Genomic DNA, 22060 nt, shown 5'->3' with positions numbered 1-22060 from the left:
TAAAGCATATAGATAAAAGAGTAATCCTAATTATAAAAGTAAAATATTTTACTGTATTCTTACTCCTTGATATCTCTACTTACTATTAATATGAAATCCTTCATTAATACTTTTCAAGATACCAAAGGCAGTAAAGTAGAACAAATTGCATCGTTGTGCACTTGACACCCTTAACACAGAAATGATAAATACTATGCAGATCTTTGTTTTGTTTCATGACCAAATGCAGATAAATCTTTCTTTTTCACATTTAATAATAAGCTATTCAATCTCATATCTATGCTCATAAAATAGTGTGTTTTAAATTTAGTTCTAATTTTAAAAACTTTTGACTATAAGCTATAATTATAACAATCAAAGTTATTTCCCGTAAGTAAATTATTTTCAGAGTACAGAGTAGATACCAGGAAAACACAATGATCTATTGTCTTTCATGTATACAATTTGTTGAATAAGATACTCTAAATTAAGAGCTTGGAAAACATCTTTGCTGGTATTTGAAATAATTAGGTGTGAAAGTCATGATCCAAGACCCTTTTAAGATTTAGATTTTAAGTGCTTTCTCTTCTACTTGTCCAGTTCTGACATTTTATCATTTGGTATTTAAAGAAGTGGAAATTCCCTCCTTCCCCCAAACACTGTAGACAAATTATATTTATGCTAGATAATCAATACTATTACAAGCAACCTGGCTTGGATATTCAAAAGCATTGGCAATTCTTTCTGAAAAGATGTTTGCCCACCCACATAAAAATAGGTCTCTCTATATTCAAATGAAATACTTTGCATAAATAATTTTTAGAGTGAAATTTTCCAGTGGGAAATTATTGCTCAATTGGACCAGTAAATCCAATTACTACCAGGAATCCCTTTTTCTAGGTCTTAGGCATCTTAAATTCAGTGTGTCCCAAACTCAACTCATCTCTGCCCCCTACCTTCCTCCCACATCCCCCATTACTTAAATTAATAAAGTACAGAAGACCTCATTGAAAGCAATCTTAAAAAGTTCACTTGTTTATTATGTATTTTTAAAAATATCACCTTTCTAGAGTGTACAGTCCTCAAGGACATGAATCTTTCTTTGCATTAGTCACTGATAAATCTCAGATACTTAGGATGATGCCAAGCACATAGTAGATGCTCAATTAATACTGGCTCAATGAATGCCTCCTCCTATTAGAAGATAAGGTCCCCCAGGGATACAATTTTGTCTGGCTGACAATTATATTTCTAGTATCACAGCAGGCATTCAATAAATACCTGTTGACTGACCAGCTGAATGGCAGATTCAATAAAATTATACCAGCATTAAAATACTGATAGTGGAAGGGGAACATGGGAAAATGCCCTCTGCTCTCTATCTCTCAGCAATAAATCTGATTTGCCAATGATCCATTATATATAAATTTGTTTGTTAGGTTGTGATACAACTGAAAATAAATATTTGTTATATTTTTGATGTTTCAGAATGACTGTGTTACCTTCACTAAATTTTCCTGAACGTGGAACTAACTTGAAACACCAGCTCAGCTGTTAAGACAGACAGGTTCAAAAACAGTTTCGAGTCTTCCAAGTGTGAAGTTTGTATATTACAACTGTCTTCACCATTTAAGAAAATTTCCTTCAGATAAAAATTTAAAATTATCACTATCAAGGTCATTTAAAATTCTAACAATACTAAAAGTAGAAAAGACCTCCCTGAAGGTAATGTTGAGGTCTTATCTACATTTGCATGCATATGGTTGATGCCTTGACGATTTTAGTTATTATGAAAATGATAATAATGCCTGAATTCAGCATATATTTATACAATGATATTTTAGGGGTTTGAAATAGATGACTAAGCCATGCTATAGTCTAATCATTTCTTAATTATGAACTAATTGTCTATCCTCAGTTGTAATTCTGAGTTTAGTGCTATTCTGATGTTTATTTTGTTAGTAGTTACATAAAAGCACCCGGGTGACATATGCAACTTGGAGAAAGAATCGGCACTCTATTTTGGTTTCCTTGTCACTATCATACTTACCATGACAAAAGATCTTCGCTTTTTCTCTCTAATCCTCATTTCACCTTTCTGTGTTATATGTTTCCCTTTAGACATAGCACAGTGAGCTCAGATTAATAAGAAAAATAGAGTCACATTTTAAGATAATATTGATTCTGGAGAACAACTGAGGATGCTATGTTTTTTCCTTGAAGAATTGATAGGGTGGAATTCTAGAGGCACCATATGATGTCCTTCTGAAGAAAAGTTCAGGGGGTCATGAAACCCAGGCTTTATACCTCCAGAAAACTGCAAGTGTATGGAATCTCCTTCACCAGGGGGCCAGGTGATTCTTGAAGGTTAATATAATGTTTTTTTTTTTTGACATGATCTTTCTTTGCTTTTAAATTTTCACAGAAATGCTGTCCACTTCTATACTAAGTTTTCTTTCTTTCTTTTCTTTTCTTTTACTTTTTTTTTTAATCTTTCCCCTTAGGAAACACAAAGTGAATACTTTGATATGGAAAAAAAAATCTCAGGAAATTTGTCATTTTTGTAAGATGCTGATCTCCTGAATATTTCTCCAAGGTATGCTGCTGCATAGCTATCAGGGATAAGGAGGGCTTTCCTGTTGAGTTAACATGTTTCTGTTGTGATGGAAAAAAGTAAAAATTACAGTAATTTTGAGGGTCACTAACACAACTATTCTACCTTATGTGCTTAAACAGAAATATAGTATGTCAGCTGGATTATGGCTACTGTTGAGTTCTTACCCCTATTTAATAACAGGGAAGCTTTTATCAAACACTTACAGTTAATTTTCTTTAACTAAAAAAAAAAAAAGCAACAACAACAAGAAACTACTTTTAACAGTATTGTCCTCTATTCACAGGAGAATAGTTTGCTACTGATCTCTCTGGTTACTAACAGAAACTTTTGTTTACTGACAATTAGTTCTGGTTGTAAGGTTAATGAGATGTATGAAGTAACAATATGGGGAACAAAATTAAAACACAGTTCATTTTTCTTTCTTTTTCAGCTACCCAGACATATGTCTGATCTAAATAAGGAGGCCGCTTCAGAAATTCTTCACAAACACCCCAAGAAGTCATAAAATGAGGGTCCGTGACCTTTGTCTTTGCAAACAAAATGTTTAAATCTTCCCACTGATCAAAGAAAGAAAATCTCATTAAAAATAGTTTCAGAGAGATTGGAACAGGAAGCAGAAGATGTTAGTAGAACTTTCAAATTGTGTGTTCCTTGTATTACATGAATATAGTTATTTAAAATAAAATGTTGATATTACTATAACATAAGTATGATAGTATCCTTTTTTATTTCTTTGAAAATCAATTCCATACAGGAATATGTATAATAAAAGTAACCATTACTATATGACACAATTTCGTTCTGCAACTTGTGCGATCAGTGTAACTTTATCATCAGGAAGAAATGATCTTATCTGGGATGCTGAGCTGATGCCACTCAATTGTTTTGTCTTTTTCATGCTCAAAATAAAAACCAGAGCTCTATTTAGTTACCGTTCACCAGAACTTACTCTTTCTCTGACTTTTTCACTTTTGCAGATCTCCTCACCAATCTTGCCTCAGTGTTTGTCTTTAGTTATAATGATCTACACAGCCCCCTCGTAGAGAGACTATATGAGTTTTATTAACATGATACGTGAAAATCATTCTGTGCTCTCAGGAGTTGAGATACCAATGCAAATACAGAGGATAGGTTTATATGCTCAAGGTCTTGGTAATCTCAGCCAGCTTCACAGCAGATAAAAGACAATACCATCAATTTCTAAGGCAACTGAGTGACGTCAAGATTAAGATTGTGGCATAAGCCTAGCATAGGTTTGGGAATGGTAACCGTAGCCTGGATATTTGAAGATATAATCTTACACAATGTATTTTGTAAATATTTGAATTTGTTCAACATTTTAAAATTAAGATATTTTATATAGCAATTCAGATTTCCAGATGCTGTTGGAAAATTTTAAAATCTAAAATATGAGCTGAACTCCTTAGTTCAGCCTCCTTCCTGCTTCATACGTTTGAGTTCTCAACTCCCCTTTAGACACCATCTTTACAAAGTCAAGAGGGAGACTAGAGGTTTCAGTGATTGATACCAGCTCAAGGCTTACTTTATTTTATTTCATTATTATCTTGGAATTATGTTAACATCACATCTGAGAATTTACAAAGAATGTAAAGAACAAGATTTCTGTCCAGTAAAAAAAAAAAAAAAAGATTTTATATTCTGACAATAACTTATCCATATGTTTTGTGAGTATATAAAAATGCAGAACATTCTCTGTAGATTATTCTAGGCCCACTGCATGTTCTGTAGTTGTGTTCAAACTCAAGAAGAAAGAGGATGTTAGAACAACAACAAAACTAACATTTGCATAACATTTCATTGTATTACTCTTCAGTTTGAGAGGCTTTAATGATTCCCTATAACTCAGTGCATAAAGTCGGAAGTCCTGTGTATGAATTTTTTTTGGCTTCATCTTATCTCTCTAGTTTTATTTTCTAATATACTTAAATTATTTTATGTAATAAAGTTTGAATAAATAAATAATGAGAGAATCATACAAATCTCCACACTTGTTTATTTTTAGTAATTCATAAGGCAGACTTAGTTCACATTCTAGTTTAGCTCTTATTAGACATGCGATCTTGAAGACTTTTAATTATTTGATCTTGATACTTCTGAACTCCAACTCATCATCTGGCTCATATAAGGATAAAATTGTATAAGAAGAAATATTCATCATCTCCTTTTCCCGTTCATACCATCCATTATATTGCTTTTTTTAGTGTTCTGTTAGCTTACAACATCTTCCAGGTGGCTTAAAAACTTAATCACATCCATTATAAGATTTCACACCCATCTCTATGTGGTATTAACATCTACTGTCATAGAGTTTGGCTCAAGTAATTTAGTATTTGTTTAAAGGTATATAAATTTTACTTTGCAACTGTGTTCTAACGTTTCAAGGGCAACGGAAATAACTCAAATATCTATAAAAAATAGCCTAGATGGAAAAAACAACTGGCATTTCTATATCACTTTTTGATAAGCAAAGGGCTTTCATATACTTTATCTGATTTACTACTTTAAAAACCTTTTAGGGTAGGTAAGGTAGATATTTTTATTATCCTAATTTCGTATATGAATTTCACATATGTCATAACTGAGGGACCTAAAGGAAATGTAGATTTCCTGCACATGGTTTCAAAATATTTTAATTTTTGTCTTCTGGCCCTGGATCCAGAGTACTTCCACTATATCACATTGTCTTCTAAGGAGCAAGTATAGTGGTAGGTTTATGGTTGATTGTAAGAATACAAGTCCATTGGTTGTTGATTTATAAAACCTAAGACAGGTTTTAAGATACAGACAATCTTTTCTTCATAGAGATTTACAAATGTGTCTTTTCAATGTCATCACTATCTGTAGTTATAATAAATAAAACTACTCTAATTTAGAGGCAAGGGGCAAGATATTTTATTCACCTGGATTTTGCAGACAGCCCCTGAGATGTATTTTAAGATTATTCAGTAGTTAAATATAATAGTTAGATAACACAAGAATCCACCCATTCCTAGAGTGGCACACCCGAGTTTTTGGCCCATTCATGCCACATTTTTGACCCCAGAAAGTGTTTCAGTTTGCTACTTCTGGTAAACGCATTGTCTACAAGTCATGTTTTACTCTTGGAAACTTTTTCTCATGACCCATTCTCAAGTATATTATCTTTCAGTAGGCTCCAGGATTCAGCTCTATTGCATATGATTTCTACTTAATGGATTCTGTCTCTGTCATCCCTGGTAATTTTTTCAAGTTAATTATTTGTAGTGTAGTAACACTATAATGAATAAAAAGTCTGCAAAAACAAAAGGTGAAAAACAAAAAGTGCTCACAAATAAATGGCCGACTGAATGACAGGTCTGAAATATACACCTCATGGAAGTACGATACTCATTATATTTATTTTACAAGGTCAGAGATAATAGATCTGTACTACTGTAATCATAGAGAGGACACATGATATAACCCAGGAGAGAAGCAAATGGATCTGGGTGCTGGAGATTGCTCATGTGAAAGGAAAGGTCAGAATACTGATGGGTCATTTGCTAAGCTGTCAGAACCAAGGCAGTTCTATACAAATATACTGGGACTGATTTAGGTTTATTCACCTACCTTTCTGGCAGGTGAAAAGGATGCAAACACACTTAATCTTTCTATTGGTCATTAGCCCTGAAAAAAAAAAAATCTTCGGTAGATCATGGCACATGCTTTGTGAATAAGTCTGACATGTTTTCTTAATGTGATGATCGTATCACTTTCCTGTTCATATGGATTAGTGGTTCTCAAACTTCAGTAAGCCTTAGAATCGCCTGAAGAACTTGTTAAAACATAGATTTCTGTGTCTCTCCCCTCTCAAAGTTTCTGATTTAACAGGCATGAGTTGGGATCAGGGAATTGTATTTCTAACAAGTTCCCAGGTGATGCTGATGCTGCTAGTCTGTGAGAAGCACTGATTCAGATAAGAAGAGGTATTAGTGTAGCAAATCCTCAGATAGCCTTTATTAAAGTACGTTTCAGATGATCTGCATTAACCTGATTCCTCTACCATCATAAAATATTCTCATGATGCTAACACACATTGCTGGAGTACTGGTAACTGCCAAGAATGTCTAAGAAACTTTGAGGGCCCCTGGGTGGCTCAGTTGGTTAAGCGACTGCCTTCGGCTCAGGTCATAATCCTGGAGTCCCTGGATCGAGTCCCACATCGGGCTCCCTGCTTGGCAGGGAGTCTGCTTCTCCCTCTGACCCTCGCCCCTCTCATGTGCTCTCTCTCATTCTCTCTCAAATAAATAAATAAAATCTTTAAAAAAAAAAAAGAAACTTTGAGATTTATTTTTTTTTCTGAAGTAATATTTGCAAATAATGTAAATATAATCATAATATAATGGTAACCAGCAACCCCCTAGGCCATTTCCCTCTACTTGTACTTTCTGATACCCAGGCGCAACAATGTCAATATTTTATCTTTACTCTGTTATATGCATCTATATTTGTAGTTAACATGTGTGTATTACTGTTACTTGATTTTTTCATTTTGTTTTTTAGCTATTGTTTTCCTACTATATAAAATGTGTATTTAGTTAAGTTTTTCCACCCTTGCCCTCAACCTTCAGTGTAGCTATAAAACCAATTTTAGTTAAACTAGTGTTGGGATAAGAGTATTCATACCTGAATCAAATAGTGTGCTACAATTATACTTTATTTCTTGTACATTATATTTTTTATCGCCTCTAGCCTGATTGTCTCGATTTTTATTTGCCTATATTTTTATGCATGCATCATTAATTCACCCCAATCTCTTCGGAAGAACTGTAACTCTCCTTTTAATACATTTTAAAAGACTAAACAAAGGGTAAGTTTGTCTATTTGGTTTTTAGTTTTTTTGTTTGTGTTTTTGCAGAGTCACTCAGGACTGGAGGATCTCCAGGCTTGCTGCCATTCCTTCAATGTTATAACTTTGCCATTGGCTCTCTTATTTCTTCTTCTTCTTTTTTTTTTTATCTTAGTAGGGTTCCCTTGCCCTTAATTTTTCAAACTATTTCTTAATTATTCTATGTTTGCTATCCCATTTTCATCTTCCAAGAGCTCTTTTTCAAATTCTATACATGCTTCTTCTTCTTCTTCTTTTTTTTTTTTTTAATTTCTGTTTCTATGGAGGAACTTTTTCTTAAAGCTCTTTGAGGGAATTGAATTTAGATTTTGGGGGCAGGGAAGAATTTTTCTGAGCCTTACATTGTCTGTTTCCTTCAAATTTATTATGTCTCTTATTTATTTTGCCCTCTGAATTTTATGTTAAAAGCTCTCCCAAATATTTGGTAATCCTTGGCTACCTGTTCATACTTATAAGTGAAGTAGTGAAAATACTACTACGAAGTTTTATGGGTTGAGGAGGACTTCCCCATGTAATGCCTGGGTATATACCTAGAAGGAGTACCCCTATCTCTTTCAACTCAATTCTCCAGATAAGAATTTATCTTTCTCTTGTTTAAGGGGTATAAGGAAATGACAGCTTTCTGGGAGCCAAGTTGGAGCAGAAAGCTTTGGTTATCAATGCTTGGTATATAGACTTACATGGAATCTTGATTTTCACTACAACTTGGCACCCTTGTTTTCAATGGTTTCTAATAGCCTGGAAACATTCTTCTCTCGTTCAAAATCCACTACTCTATGGGTGGGGAGTGCAGTGGATGTTTCTCAGAAATCACTTTGATGTTGGAATTGATAAGAGAACCCAGGAGAGTCTAACTGCCCTGCACAAAAATACCAGTCATTTTGTTTTGACCTTTAACTTCGCCCTCAGAAATACCGGATGCCTCTAATTTTAAATATTTTCAATATCCAGTGTCATTAAAAGTGTTTTCCTCTCAGTAATCTCAGCCATTTACAAAAACTTTATGTCAATTTAACTATCTGCTTTCTTGATTCATCCGATGCTTTATGGTCATTTTCATATGAGAGTGTCTAGAGAAAGCAAAGATTAACTCTTTTGTTCAATCTGCTTTGTATTACCATTTGCTAAGAATTCTCTACACCAAATAAATCAAAATAAGGGCAACAGAATGTGCCTGATAATGTTGGAGGAGGTTGTAGAGAGGACATGACCACTGGTTGACCCCCAAGCTGGATCGTTGCAATTAGAGGATCCTTGCCCCTCCCTTGTCCTTCCACCACCATTCCCACACTGTTTAAAGGGCATAGCCTTAAGAGAGTAAGGTGTTGTTTAGACCGTTTGGACTGAATATATCCAGATCTGAATCTAGTTAATGTATCCATAAAAACTTTTAAGATTTGGTGGCTGGGTACAGAGATCTATTTGTCTTTTGGAGCCCAGGATGAGCCTTGTATATAAGTTCCTTGCTTATTAAACGTGCCGCATACCCATCTGGAATGGCCTGCCTCTTTCTTTAGTCTCTTCACGCCCTCTGTGTATGGAGCCAGTTTGTGAACCAACAATTGGCAAGCCAGCTGGGAGACCAAAGAAACGGTCTTTGGAAAGGATGCATCTGTGGGGAAAATTACGAGTTGGCTATCCACCAGGAGGGTGGCCTGTGTATTAGATGCTGTGGACCGTGGTCTTAAGCAACCAGGGTGTGCTGAGTCGTGTCAATCAGGGCTTTGATCACAAAATCTATTGGATTTTCTAGGCTGCAAGGAGGTTTTACCCAATGAGAGGATCTCCATGGGCAAGTGAGATCCTGGAATGGGAATCTATAGAGGAGGTACAGCAAGAACTTAGGGAGTTGGAAATGGGATAAGCCATCAATGCCCCTGTCTTTGAAGGTCCCGATCAGGCCACATTCACACATTCACTGCAGGAATGAAAGCCAGGGTTCTCCAGTCCATTCCCAGCACTTGGTATGGGACACTGATATCTATGCTGAACTGAGCCCTGGGACAAGACATTTATAATATTAGGTAATCCATTGCTGATGGCGGGGGTGGGGAGGAGAGACAAATCTCAGGAATGGGAACTTACTGTGAGAAAGAGAGGGAGACAGAGAGGCAGCTTGACAGAGAGACAGAGAGGGAGCTTGAAAACCTGAAAGGCTATCCCAGTCAGCTAGCTATAAAAGGTTTGATGAAAATAACCCAGAAACAAATGTGGTTTGACCTCATTGCTGCTGGAAGCTCCACCTAAAAATATAAAACAGCAACCCAACACTGTTGGTCAGCCTGTGGAAAGCCTTGAAACATGAACAACAGTTCAGGTCTGTTCCCCTTGCCCCTACTACCCTAATGTCTCACCAGCTCCAGCAGAGGCCTCAGGGATACAGTCCTATTTGGATTGGTGGCCCCCAAGCCCCAAGTATAAGATGCAGGCCAAGATTGCCTCCAGGTAAGGTCTGTTGGAGGCCATCAAAAGCCTCATGTTAAGCTCCCTATTCATGGGTCTCCCAGAAATAAAAGGTGCTGGGTCTGGTTGATACAGAGATAAATATTCTCTAATATATAGTAACCCTCAGAAGTTTTCCAGCCCCTTCAGTGCCATCAGTGGTTATGGAAGGCAAATGGTTATGGTTAGGAAGATTGCTTTGACACTGCAAATTGGGCATTCTCCACCCATCACCCACCCCCTGCCCCAAGAGTATGAGGTTTTTATCTCTCCTATACCAGAAAACATATTGAGCACTGATACCTTATAAGGTCAAACTCTGCAAAAACGTTTTGCATGAATTCTACCTCTGGGTTAGAGCAATCAAAACAGTGCTGAGGGATAACACCAACTGGGCACCAGTAAGTCTACCAGTCCCTATGAAAATTGGTAACTGTCAATCAATATAAATTACCTGGGGGTATAAGTAAATAGGAGAAACTATCCAAGCACTGTACCAAGTGGGTATTATATGCCCTGCCCATTGTACTTTCAACAGCCTGATAAGGCTAGTAAATAAGCCAGAAGGCTCATGGCTGATGACCACGGAATACTGAGAATTAAATAATGTAGTGTTCCCAATCCATGTGGCTTTGCCCAACATTGCCACCATCTTAGATACCTTGTCCCCAGTCCTAAGAGCATATCATGCAGTATTGGACTTAGCAAGGGTTTTTTCTGTTTGTTTGTTTTTCTGGGGTTTTTTCTCAGTATACTCCTAGCTGCTGAGTCACAAGATCAATTTGCCTTCATGTGGGAGGGGCAACAATGGACTTTTCAAGTGCTTCCTCAAGGCTACCTGCACAGCCCTGCAATATATCATGGGGTGGCAGGCAAGATCTGAGGGTCATCTGGTTGGATAAGATGTGGGTTGTCCCAGAAGCTGTGATTGAGAGAAGGTGTCAAGGTACCAAGTACTAAAAAGGTATGGAAGTTTTGGGATCAACATGCTATGCTGCTGAGAATACCATGTTCCATCATACCTAGGAAAGGAATTATCTATTGGAATTTGCGATGAGATGTTCTACTGGGATGCGGAGTTACTTAGCACCCCTGGGTGAGGGGAAGCTACCCAACCTCTAAGGACATGAAAGAGGTACAAGCCTTTGTAGGGATTTGAGGGTTTCGAAGGAAGTTTATTCCCCACCTGGCAGTGGCATTGATCCACTTCTGCCTTGGCTCAAACTCCCACTTTGACTAAGCGGCATGCCTGTTTACAGCAGAGGAGCACCATGTCCGCCAGCCCACCGTTTCTGGGAATGCAGGAGCTACTAGGCATTGCAGAGGATGTAGATCTTCCAAATGTCCCTGCCCCTATTTCTGTGTTGGCTACAATGGCCTGTAGAGAAGGAACAGGGGAAATTCCTAGTGATTGATCTAGTCAGGGCTATCTATCCAGAGACTGCTGTTGTTATTCAGTCCAATACTGACACCATCTGGATGGAAACAAGAATAAACCACAGCAGCCAGTGGGCTTAACTCATTAACAGTTTGGCTGGTGATCACTTGGCCTTTAACTCTTTGCACTGACAGTTGGGTTGTTCTAAAGGGATTAACTCTTTAGCTTGGACAATGGGAACCTGAGGGGTGAATGATCATGAATAAGCCCTTGTGGAGTCAGGATATGGGGAACGCATTTGGGTTTACCTGCAATAGCCTGAGGCAAACCTCACTGCCTTCCGTGTCTAGATTCCTAAAGGCACTGACAACCTGGCAATCAGCAAGCTGATGCTCAGGCTTAGGTAAGAGCCATAAACTGACCCTTTAGTAGATATAGCAGATTGGTTGCATAGGAAGAACAAGCACCATAGTGCCTGGGTGGGATGGTATATTACCAAAGATGACACATTGCCCTTGAAATACAGTGACTTGTTTAATGTAGTAACAGCATGTTCTGTGGGTTCTAAACAATGCCTCAGGCAACTGCCAAAGGAGTCGGGGGCAGACTTCCCAAAAGACAGCATTCCCAAGCAGTGAGATATTAGCGAATTTTGGCACCCTACCTCCTAGGGGGCTTCTAAACATACCTTTGTTTGTGTGGACCCTGCCGCTGGCTTAATTAACCCCAGCTTCCCTCTGTCTCTGTGCAAACTAGGCTGCTGCTGTTAGGGGATTAGAGAAGCTGAGTATCATATATGGATACCCTCGTTGAGTAGATGGTGATTGGGGGTTACATTTCAAAGGTCGTGATGTGCAAGCCTGAGGAAAAGAACATGGCATTGAATAAAGATTTCATCTCCTCTCTAACCCCAAAACAACAGGTTTGGTAGAAAGTAGAAAATGAAATATTAAAGCAGCAGTTTGAATTACTAACAGACAAAACCACTTTGGCCAGGTGGACTAAAGTACTGTCGAAGCTTTAGTACAATTTTATGGTCAACCAGTAGGCTCTATTGCCCCATATGACAGACTGGGGACCCCTGTCAAGGTACCAAGTACTATAAAGGTATGGAAGTTTTGGGATCAACATGCTATGCTGCTGAGAATACCATGTTCCATTATACCTAGGAAAGGAATTATCTATTGGAATTTTGCAATGAGATGTCCTACTGGGATGGGTGAGTTACTTAGCACCCCTGGGTGAGGGGGAACTACATCCAGAGCACTCTAACCCCCAGCCTAGAGGACTTAGTAAATCAATGGTTGTGACGCTGGGGCTCCTGGAGGGGGAAAAAAAAATGTTGGGAATCATTATCTTAACCTGTGTTTTCACATGTGTGTGCCTATATTGTTCTTGTGACCTCTGCCTCAATGCAGCCAGATAGCAACCAAATGAACCACTTCCATGCTAATAAAACCCTTGCCGACTTCATAGGGCACATTGCAGAAGAGGGGGACTGTGTTAGATTGTAAGAGCTGGTCAAGATGGGTGAAGTGTTGGAGGAGATCATCATGAAGACATGACCACCAGCTGACAGGAGAATGGGACCTGGGCAATTGGAGGCTCCGAACCCCTCCCTTGTCCTTGGAATGTACACTGCACCTACTATTCCCACACTAGGAGCTGTTTAAAACAACAGCCTTGAGAGAGTAAGGGGTTGTTGAGACTATTAGACTGCATATGCAACTGAACCCAATTAAGGTCTCTATATAAACTTTTAAGATTCTGTGGGCCTGTGCAAGGATCTACTTGTCTTGTGGTGCCCAAGACAAGCCTCATATCTAAGTTCCCTTGCTTATTACACCTGTCACCTACCATACTGGAGTGGTCTGCTTCTTTCCTTGGACTCTCCTTGCCCTCCATGTTCAGTGGCCTGTTTGTGAACCACTAGGTAACCAGAGAGAGTTTTGTATATTTGGAGTTTACACAAGAACATCTCCATGTTTAATGTCAAAATTTATTTTGAAGTTATCTATTTTAATCTGAAAGTGATGTTTATAAATTGGTATTATTTGAATCAGTATAAGATATTTTCATTACTGCTCAGTGTTTATTATTGTAAATGCAAGTTTGAAACAAAACATGAGTTTTGTATTTTAAAGCTATTTGATTATTTAAAACTTCTGATTTCCAGCTGAGTTTTGGTAAAATTTCTAATTATGAAATCAATATCAATTAGAAAAAACACATGATATGTTTTTAATGTTTGCTATTATAAGCCCAAATTTCTTTCCAAAATTATTTTTCCCGTTTTCTTCTATTTTTACCATATTTTTTTCTGTTAACTCTCCATAACTTTCTTTCTTGTCATTTTCCTTTTAAATTTTATTCTTATTATCCTTAACATTTTACATAAACTCATCATCATCCTTGTATGTTTATTCTTCTATTGTTTTCATTTTCCTGAAAACACCAATCTTGTAACAAATTCCTTTAAATATCTAGATAACAGGCACCTGATTTGGCAAATCTTTCTTCTGATTTTAAGTACTTTTTTTTTTTTTATGCCAAGCTCCATTTTCATCCTTTCAAACATGTGGATCCTTTATAGCCTACAAAGATGGACTGAGATAATTTTTCATAAGCACAATAGTCATACTGTTTCACACTAAGAAATAAGACATTTTATTTGCCTTGGAAAGCCTCTTAGAATAAAATTTCTTCATTGAAATTATTCATCTTTTGTTTTATCTAAATTGAAACTTTAATTTTTTTCTCTTCACTCTGTAAACGTATTATTTATTTCAGAAAGTAAACCAAATAAAAGAAAAATAGTATGTGAATATGAAAACATTTATTTTACATTATGTTGAGTATTAAGATTGTGAAAATAAATTTCATTCAAAACACTTGCTTCTTATTACCAAAAATAAACACCAAAAAAGTAGTTTCAGCAACGTACACAAACATAATTTTCAAGTTGACATTGGAACATATTGGGTTTTAACAAAGCATAAAACATATGTTGTGACGACAGTTGTTGAGTAGGTGCTAATTTCAACTGCAAGTGTAACCATGCACCATACTTTAACAGAAATCTAGATGGGAGACAGTATTAATAGTTGTTAAGACCACAGTTGTGGTCTTAACAGAACTGTTCCAAGTTCTGACTTTGCCACTGTGATTGAATTCAAATTATTTTAGTTCTCTGGGCCTTACTTTAATTGACAGAAAAATGGAGATTTACAACCACAGACTATCATAAAGATTAAACAATCTTTTATACACAAAGTATTTAACATAGTGCCTGGCTCATAGTGAGAGTTCACTGAATGGTTGCTAATATTATTATCAGGCCATTCAAATATACTTGATCAAAATGAATGAAACTGTACAAATCACAAACAAAATTAATTCCATTTAATACCATTACTAGTATTTTGCTCAGAGGAGGTGATACAGTGAGTTATTAATGTCTCTGGGTGAAACAAAATAGGAAATGGTAGGGGTTGTGGGTGACCCATTCTTTTATTTTAAAAGCTGGAAAAGGGTTTTAAAATGTATATTAACCTTGTCACTAGCAATAGCTTTCTTTTCAGTATACTTAGAAGAATCATTATTCAATAAATATTCTTTGATTGCCTATTATGTACTGGGCTGTGTTTACCTACCATGCAAAAGGAAATACCTCCTTTTTATGCTCTGAATACTTTCCTTTTCCACAGACATTTCCACTGGGCCTGGGAGATGGGCAATTCTATGCATGGACAGATGGTTTGAGAAGAAAGGACTGGCATGACTATGAAAGCATTCAGAAAGAGGCTATGCGCTCAGGTATGAAGTTCAGTGTAAGCCAAAGTGCTACTTTACTTACTGCAGTGTCTCATTTGTCGCTTAAAGGATCGCTAATTAGCATTTCTTCTGCATAGAGTAAGGTATGTCTCGTGGGGATATTGGAGTCGATGCTGGACAGAATTAAAACAATTTCAAATTTCAGAGAGAACACAAATAATGAATAGCGTTTACAATATTAGCTGAAGAAGAGGACATACAAGTTTTAGAAATCTATAATACTTCATATTTCTGAACTGCTTTTTAATAATTCCTGTGGATACATTGAGATTTATCAGTGAGACTTGACTTGGTAGACATCTGTCTCGAGCTTGATTCATTTGTTAGGGCCGAGGAATCTCTAACTGACAATGAACAATATTGAAGGGGTACCACAATTCTAGGCATGGGAGAGGGTACAGCAAGTTGGCGGATCACAGGAGCTGGGGACCTGAGGTTGACAATACTTGAGCAAACAGGCAGGCAGTTAAAAAAGAATCAAGTAGGTCTGTATAGATGCAGCAGAATTCTAGTCTTGGGCTACACAGAGATAGAGAAAACATTTTACTTTTAGGAAAAAGTAACAGAAAAAATTCTTTGTAGAAAGACTGTAAAATTGGGTTGTTGGTAACAGGAATTCAGAAAGGTATATAATTAGAAATCAAATGAACATGAGTAACATTTGGTAGGAAGTCCATATGCTTTTACTCAACCGGAGGAGCTCTGTTTTTTGTGTTTTTTTTTTTTTTTTTGCGTGGTTTCTTTTCTGTTTTGTTTCTTTCCATGGTAAGGCTGTCATAGAAATAGAGAAGCTCTTGTTTGGTAAATACTTCTGAGCCGCACCGAGACACTGCATTCCCAGTCAAATCAGCAGCAAAACTATGACTAATCACAGTATGAGGTCCTCCTGGTCAACCTTTCTCAAAAGCTCATCCCATCAGGAAAATCGGAGTGAGAGTATTTAAATAGCTATGCAGTTGTTCAGGCTGTGAATTATTCTTTGCTCTGGGTTGGTTGTGATTGACCTAATTAAAGTCCTCTTTCATTTTCTTCTTCCATTCCTTTTCTCCAAATGAAGCTCCTCTCTCCCCCCAACTTCATTAAAGTTGCTCATCCCAAGGATGTTCTCTATTTGTCGGAGAACCAGACTCTTCCAGGTTTCATTGTCTCCCCATCTTGGCCATGACCCTGTGAACGGTCATGAAAGTGAGTTCTTTACCAGCATTCTCACTTTTCCGGCTCTCTATCTTTTTCTTCCATTTGCTCCATTAGCCCTATATGAATCCAACCATCTGTTTCTCTTTCTAACCCCAGGATGCTGAAATTTTTGGAGATGTTCACATAATTTAATGAACTGAAGCTGCAATTTATTGAACAGATATTTTGTACTAGATACTTTTACATATGAATTTTATTTAAACTTCAGGGCCTGTAGTAGGTATTATTACCCCCAATTTGTAAGAAAAAGAGAAAAAAAAGAAAAAAATATAGAACTGAGTCCTTAAGAATTTATTAATTAATATCCAAGGTCAAACAGCTAATAATTTGCAGAGCTAGATTAAAAATCAGTTCTTATCATGCTCCATTACACCCTACTGTCAGACATCAAATAATAATATTTGGGCAATATGGAGTAATGACAAAAGCATTTATGAGAGGAAAAGACACAGCTGTGTTCAGATTCTAACTTTTCTCTACATGAGCTGTGTAAGTAGCAAATCAATTTATCTTTCTGATATTACTCTTTGCAGAACTGCTGTAAGGACTAAAGAAAATATACCTAAAGTAATTGGCCAATTATTTGGACATGTTATAAACTCAACTAATGATAACTATAATTATTAATTCATCTAAGTTTCTTTCACTTGATTTGGTATGACTAACCTTCACTTGCGCTGATGAGTTTTGGATGCAAAATCCAGTACTCCACATTTATTTCTGCTTCATATAGCTCTTTCTGCATCCTGTATAAACATGCTATTGATGTCCTCATCTTATTTGGGCCAAGGGAAAGTTGGCTTACAAAGAAAATTGGTAATATAACAAATTTTCTAAAGTGTGAATTTTCTATGGAGTTAAAAAAAACTTTCATTGCTAAGATGTTATATGATTCACTGGAAGATATGACAAAATAGACTAAAATTCATCATTTTTTAATTTATATGAAATAGAACATAAATAAAAGGGCTATTGCACACAAATATACAAGCAAGTACATAATCAAAATAAACATTTCTGGCCTTTATATCTAAACCAAGGAAAAGGATCATCTGTGTAGATTTTTACTACCTATTTGTGTATACCTAAACAAATACTGTTGCATTTTTCCTGTGTTTGGACTTGATCTAAAAATTGAATCATAATGTATGACTTTCTTCCTTTACTTAAAATTATTTTTGAGATTCATTTCTGTCAATGGGTGTAATTCTAGTTGATTCATTTCTACCATTGTTTAATTTTCTACAACATCTCCTCTTCATTGGCATTTGGGGAGTTTCTAGATTTTGGCTGTTATATATAATGTTGCTATAAATATTTTTGTACATGGTTCTGGGGTAGAGGTTAATTAAATTAAGAGATAGTTGACTATTTTTCAGTATTGAATCATCCATTCTATATTATATTTATTTGCTGCTTATTTATTATCTGTAGAGATGAAATGTTTATATTATATGCTCAGATTTTTTTTAGTGTTATTCCTAGAAAACTAATGTTATATGGGTATTGTACGTGTTATTGATTTTATTGAAATTCCATATTGTTTGTAGGTAGCTTATAGAGTGTTAATAAATTTTAATATTTATTTGAACTTAGAAAACTTTCTAAACTCTTCTATTAATTATAATCATTTACCTATAGGTTAGCTTGAATTTTCAATGAAGATTCTTATAATATCTACAAGTAATGACAGTGTTTATTTTTTTTTCCATTCTGGATTTTATAATTTTTGTTCTTTTTTTTAGTTCTAGTTACTGCACTTACTAGGTACTCCTGTGTAATGGTGAATAGTGATTATTGGAGGCAACTCTTGACTTGTTACAATTCTGACTATAGCAAATTAGACACATACTTTAAGGTTTTATGTCTCTATTTAATAAAAATACACTTTATTATGGTTGCTAAGCTTTCTGGAGCTAGTTTGCTGAGAGTCTGGCTTATTTTTATTTAAACCTAAATGAACGTTGTTTTTAACAAAGGTTTTTTGTTTGTTTGCATCTATTAAAATAGGTAAGATAAATTTTCTCCTTTAATCTGTTATTTGGGTAAATTATTTCTATTGATTTTGTAATGGAAATCAAATTTGCAATTCTAGACTAAATCTGTCTTTTTCTTTATTACTGGATTTGGTTTGCTAGCATTTTTGAGCCTTTTTATTCATGAGTGAATATTGGACATGAGTTTTTCTTTCTCATAGAGTCCTTGTCAAGTTTTGGTAATAATGTAATAACTTCATAAATTACTTGAGTAATAATTTCTATTTTTCTACACTTTGTAATTGCTTGTTACATATGAGAATTATATATTTGTTAATAATTATAGAGACCTGGTAGCTGAAACTACCTGGACCTGGACTTTTTTTGGAGCAAAGATTTTTAACTACTACCTTAAACTTTTTAAATAGTTATAGTATTAGTTGATTGTCTGTTTCTCCTGCAACTGTATTTTTCCAGCAATTTATCCATTACATCTAAGTATTCATATTTATTAAAAATGTATTCATAATGTTCTAAAATATGTCAGGTCTGCAACACTTGAATTTATGTTGCTTTGTCTTTCAAATATCATTTGTACTTTTTTCTTCATTTCTTCTTAATCTTTCAAACCAGGAACTTGTCAATTTTATTAATCATAGCAAAAACCAATTTTTTTACTCTATTTTACCTATTGTATTTTTCTCATTGATATACAGTCTTATATGTATTATTTCTTTTCTTTGACTTTCTTTCACTGCTATATATTTTTCTAAATTTTAAAAATAGATTCATAGCTCCTTAATTTCAGTCTCTCTTCTACTATAGATCACACATTTAGGGCTCTAAATTCCCTTCTCAGTACCAATTCAAGTACTTCGCACTGCTCTGTGTTCTAATGTTTTATATTTGTTTGTTATGTTTTAGGTATATTTGTTATGTTCTGAAATGTCTGGCCTACTTAAATATTGAAATTATCTTAAAAATAAGAAAATCCAGAAACTACCTCCTCATAAAATCTCAATAATCTTTTGAAAAGTACATTAGCATAATAGGTTGCATGCATTTCATTAAATGTCTTTGTTAATGTTTTTATTAATATTGTTAGTTTATGTTTTGTTCTGGCAATTACATCTTTGAGGCATATTTGGTATTTGAAATATCAGGTATTTTAAACATCTGTTTTTAATTAGTAAGTGATTTATTGGGGGGTGGGGAATATGTTGTTAAACACCACAGGTGAGTAATGAGGAAGATAACGGCTTTCAGCTTTCAGGAAATGGACATTTCTTGCATTAAAACAATAAAAACAGAAAAGAGGCGATTGAAGGATAGACCTTAAGACCTTAGGTGTAGTATCAGGGATCTTTTCTAGTACATCTATGTCCTTAGAGTTATACTAAATTAGGAGGATTCTTTGAATTTGTTAGGAGAACTCTAACTAATGTTCAAAGAAACTCAGAGTTTTTATTATTCCATAATCTTACACTTCTTTGTTTTGGAATTAGTATTAACCAGACAAATTTAAGTAGAGAAGAAGTATGTTCACATAACATTTCAGGGTCAGGAAGGCTTCCTGGAAGAAGTAAACCAAATTTGAAATGATAAAGGTCTACCTTGATATCAGATAAAGTTGACTTTCATTCAATTAATTCTCTGATCTCTTTCTCATGAACTGCTACTATGTCATATTTTTAGGATGACTATTTTTTCTAATCATACATTTTCTATATATGATCTCATTGTGTCTCATTGAGTTAGTTTCGGTTTCAGATTCTCATTTGAGAATGTATTGACATTAGATTTTATCTTTTAACAGTTTAGCTATCCTTCTGAGTAGTACTGTATCAAAAAATTGAAAAGCATGCTTTTTGAACATCATTCACTTTATTTATAAAAGTGGAAAGAACTGAAATAGGGAATCCTTTGATATAATATAAAAAACAATGTACAAATTGATATTGATATGTTATTTAATACATATTGTTATATTATTACACATTATTCATTGTAATTGCTATAACAGCTGGAAAGCTATACAGCTGACATTTCTTCATATATAATTTGGAAAAAAAGGCCCATATATTTCTGAAATTAAGGTAAGTCTGCCTATGGCATATCCCTGAACTATGGATCTAATAACTAGTACCAGATGTTAAGAAGAAAATGCAATTGGTTTAGGTAGCTGTTCCTTAATTAATATGTGATGTTTCCTAATTCTTGTAACATCTTTCTCTAAGTGGTAAAAATATCCTTTCACGCAATCCATCTAGAGTGGTGTGTATGTGTGTGTACATGTGTGCATGTGCACATATGCCCATGTATTTTATGAAATCATTTTTAAGACCACTCATCTGTATTTCTAGAAAGCACTTATTTTTAGTTTTGAAATTTGAAAATTGTCCTGTCCAGTTTTCTTTTTGTCTTAACTCTAAAGATTTTCACTGTGTTTATCACTGGTTTTTGGATTTCACTATTTATGAACTCAACGTGAAAAAAGCTGTTCTTAACTCTTATATTTGATCTATTTCTTTAAAACAGATTATCCCCTTATATAATCATATCAACTCATGTATTCCACTATAAGCCTCAGGAATCTTATGAAATTATATCTAACTTTTCACTACTTCCATTTGTCTTAGCTAATGATAGTTTGAATATTCAAAGTTTTTATTAAGTCATAATTTTATTCATTTATTCATTCACTTGTTCAAAAATACTTTTTAATGTCACTGTATTTCAAGTACTGCTCCAAACTCTGGAAGAAAAAAATAGACAAAAATGAACTACAGTAGCTCTTGAAAAGTGTACAACATGGTTGAAGGATATTTCACTGTTATCGACATCAAATCATTGATCTCTCTCACCTAAATCATTTCAGTAGCCTCCCAACTGATCACCTTGTCCCATAGTCAGCTCTTCAAATAGCAACCAGAGGAATCTTCTGAAAATATATAACCTGATGAGATCATTTAACTTCTCCACTCAAAAGCCTACAATGTCTGGTCATGATATTCAACATTAAATCCAAATCTATTCCCTGATTATGAGGTCCAACATGACCCATCCCTGCTTATGTCACTGCTCTGGTCTCCTACTGATTGACATTTAAATCTCTCCACTGGCTACATTGTTTATCCTCAAGCATGCTAAACAGGCTGCAGGACTTTTCACTTGCTATTCCTGCTCCCTGGAACACTGGTAATTCATATCTTCCAACTCAGTCTCTCCTTCAGTAAGGTTACAAGACTATATATCACTTGCTTAGACATTCTGGCAGTCACCATATTATCGTATATAGATACAGTCCTTTTCATTCCCTTTCTATCCCTTTGCCCTACTTGATTTTTTATAGCAATTATCTATATTTATATACATATGTATTTATTTAATGAATTAAAAAATTATAATTCCTTGTAATATAATCACTTGCCAAGGGCTCTAAATCACAATATTATCTTCAATTGTTGAATTGGGCTTTTTGAATAATGACGCTCCTGTATAAGTAAGTTTTGTGAGGGCGCCTGGGTGTCTCAGTCGGTTGAACGTCTGACTCTTGATTTTGGCTCAGGTCATGATCTCAGGGTTCTGAGATCAATCCTCCTGTTGGCTTCATGCTGAGTGTGGAGACTGCTTAATATTCTTTCTCTATTCCTCTTCCTTTGCCCCTTGCCTCCCTCCCTCCTCTTTAAAAAGGAAAGAAAGGAAAGGAAAGGAAAGGAAAGGAAAGGAAAGGAAAGAAGGAAAGGAAA

General features: G+C 35.3%; 1 protein-coding gene and 1 long non-coding RNA gene across 3 annotated transcripts in view; both read left to right on the top strand.

The window, feature by feature from the left end:
• GALNTL6 (polypeptide N-acetylgalactosaminyltransferase like 6) overlaps positions 1 to 22060 on the top strand; it is a 956008-nt gene that overhangs the window by 273224 nt on the left and 660724 nt on the right. For both annotated transcript variants that reach the window (XM_081810998.1, XM_081810995.1), the window contains one exon: positions 15012 to 15120. In XM_081810998.1, coding sequence (XP_081667124.1) covers positions 15012 to 15120 — 109 coding nt within the window. The remainder of the gene's footprint in view (positions 1 to 15011; positions 15121 to 22060) is intronic.
• Positions 149 to 3261, top strand: LOC115939988 (uncharacterized). Its single transcript, XR_004074767.2, has 3 exons — positions 149 to 2346; positions 2484 to 2575; positions 3027 to 3261. It is a non-coding gene; the product is annotated as an uncharacterized LOC115939988 (long non-coding RNA).

Source organism: Leptonychotes weddellii, chromosome 2 (assembly GCF_054177405.1).
Source record: "Leptonychotes weddellii isolate Sample4059 chromosome 2, ASM5417740v2, whole genome shotgun sequence".
Classification (NCBI taxonomy): domain Eukaryota; kingdom Metazoa; phylum Chordata; class Mammalia; order Carnivora; family Phocidae; genus Leptonychotes; species Leptonychotes weddellii.
The sequence above is the reverse complement of the archived record's forward strand: the minus strand, read 5'-3'. Positions and strand labels throughout refer to the sequence as shown.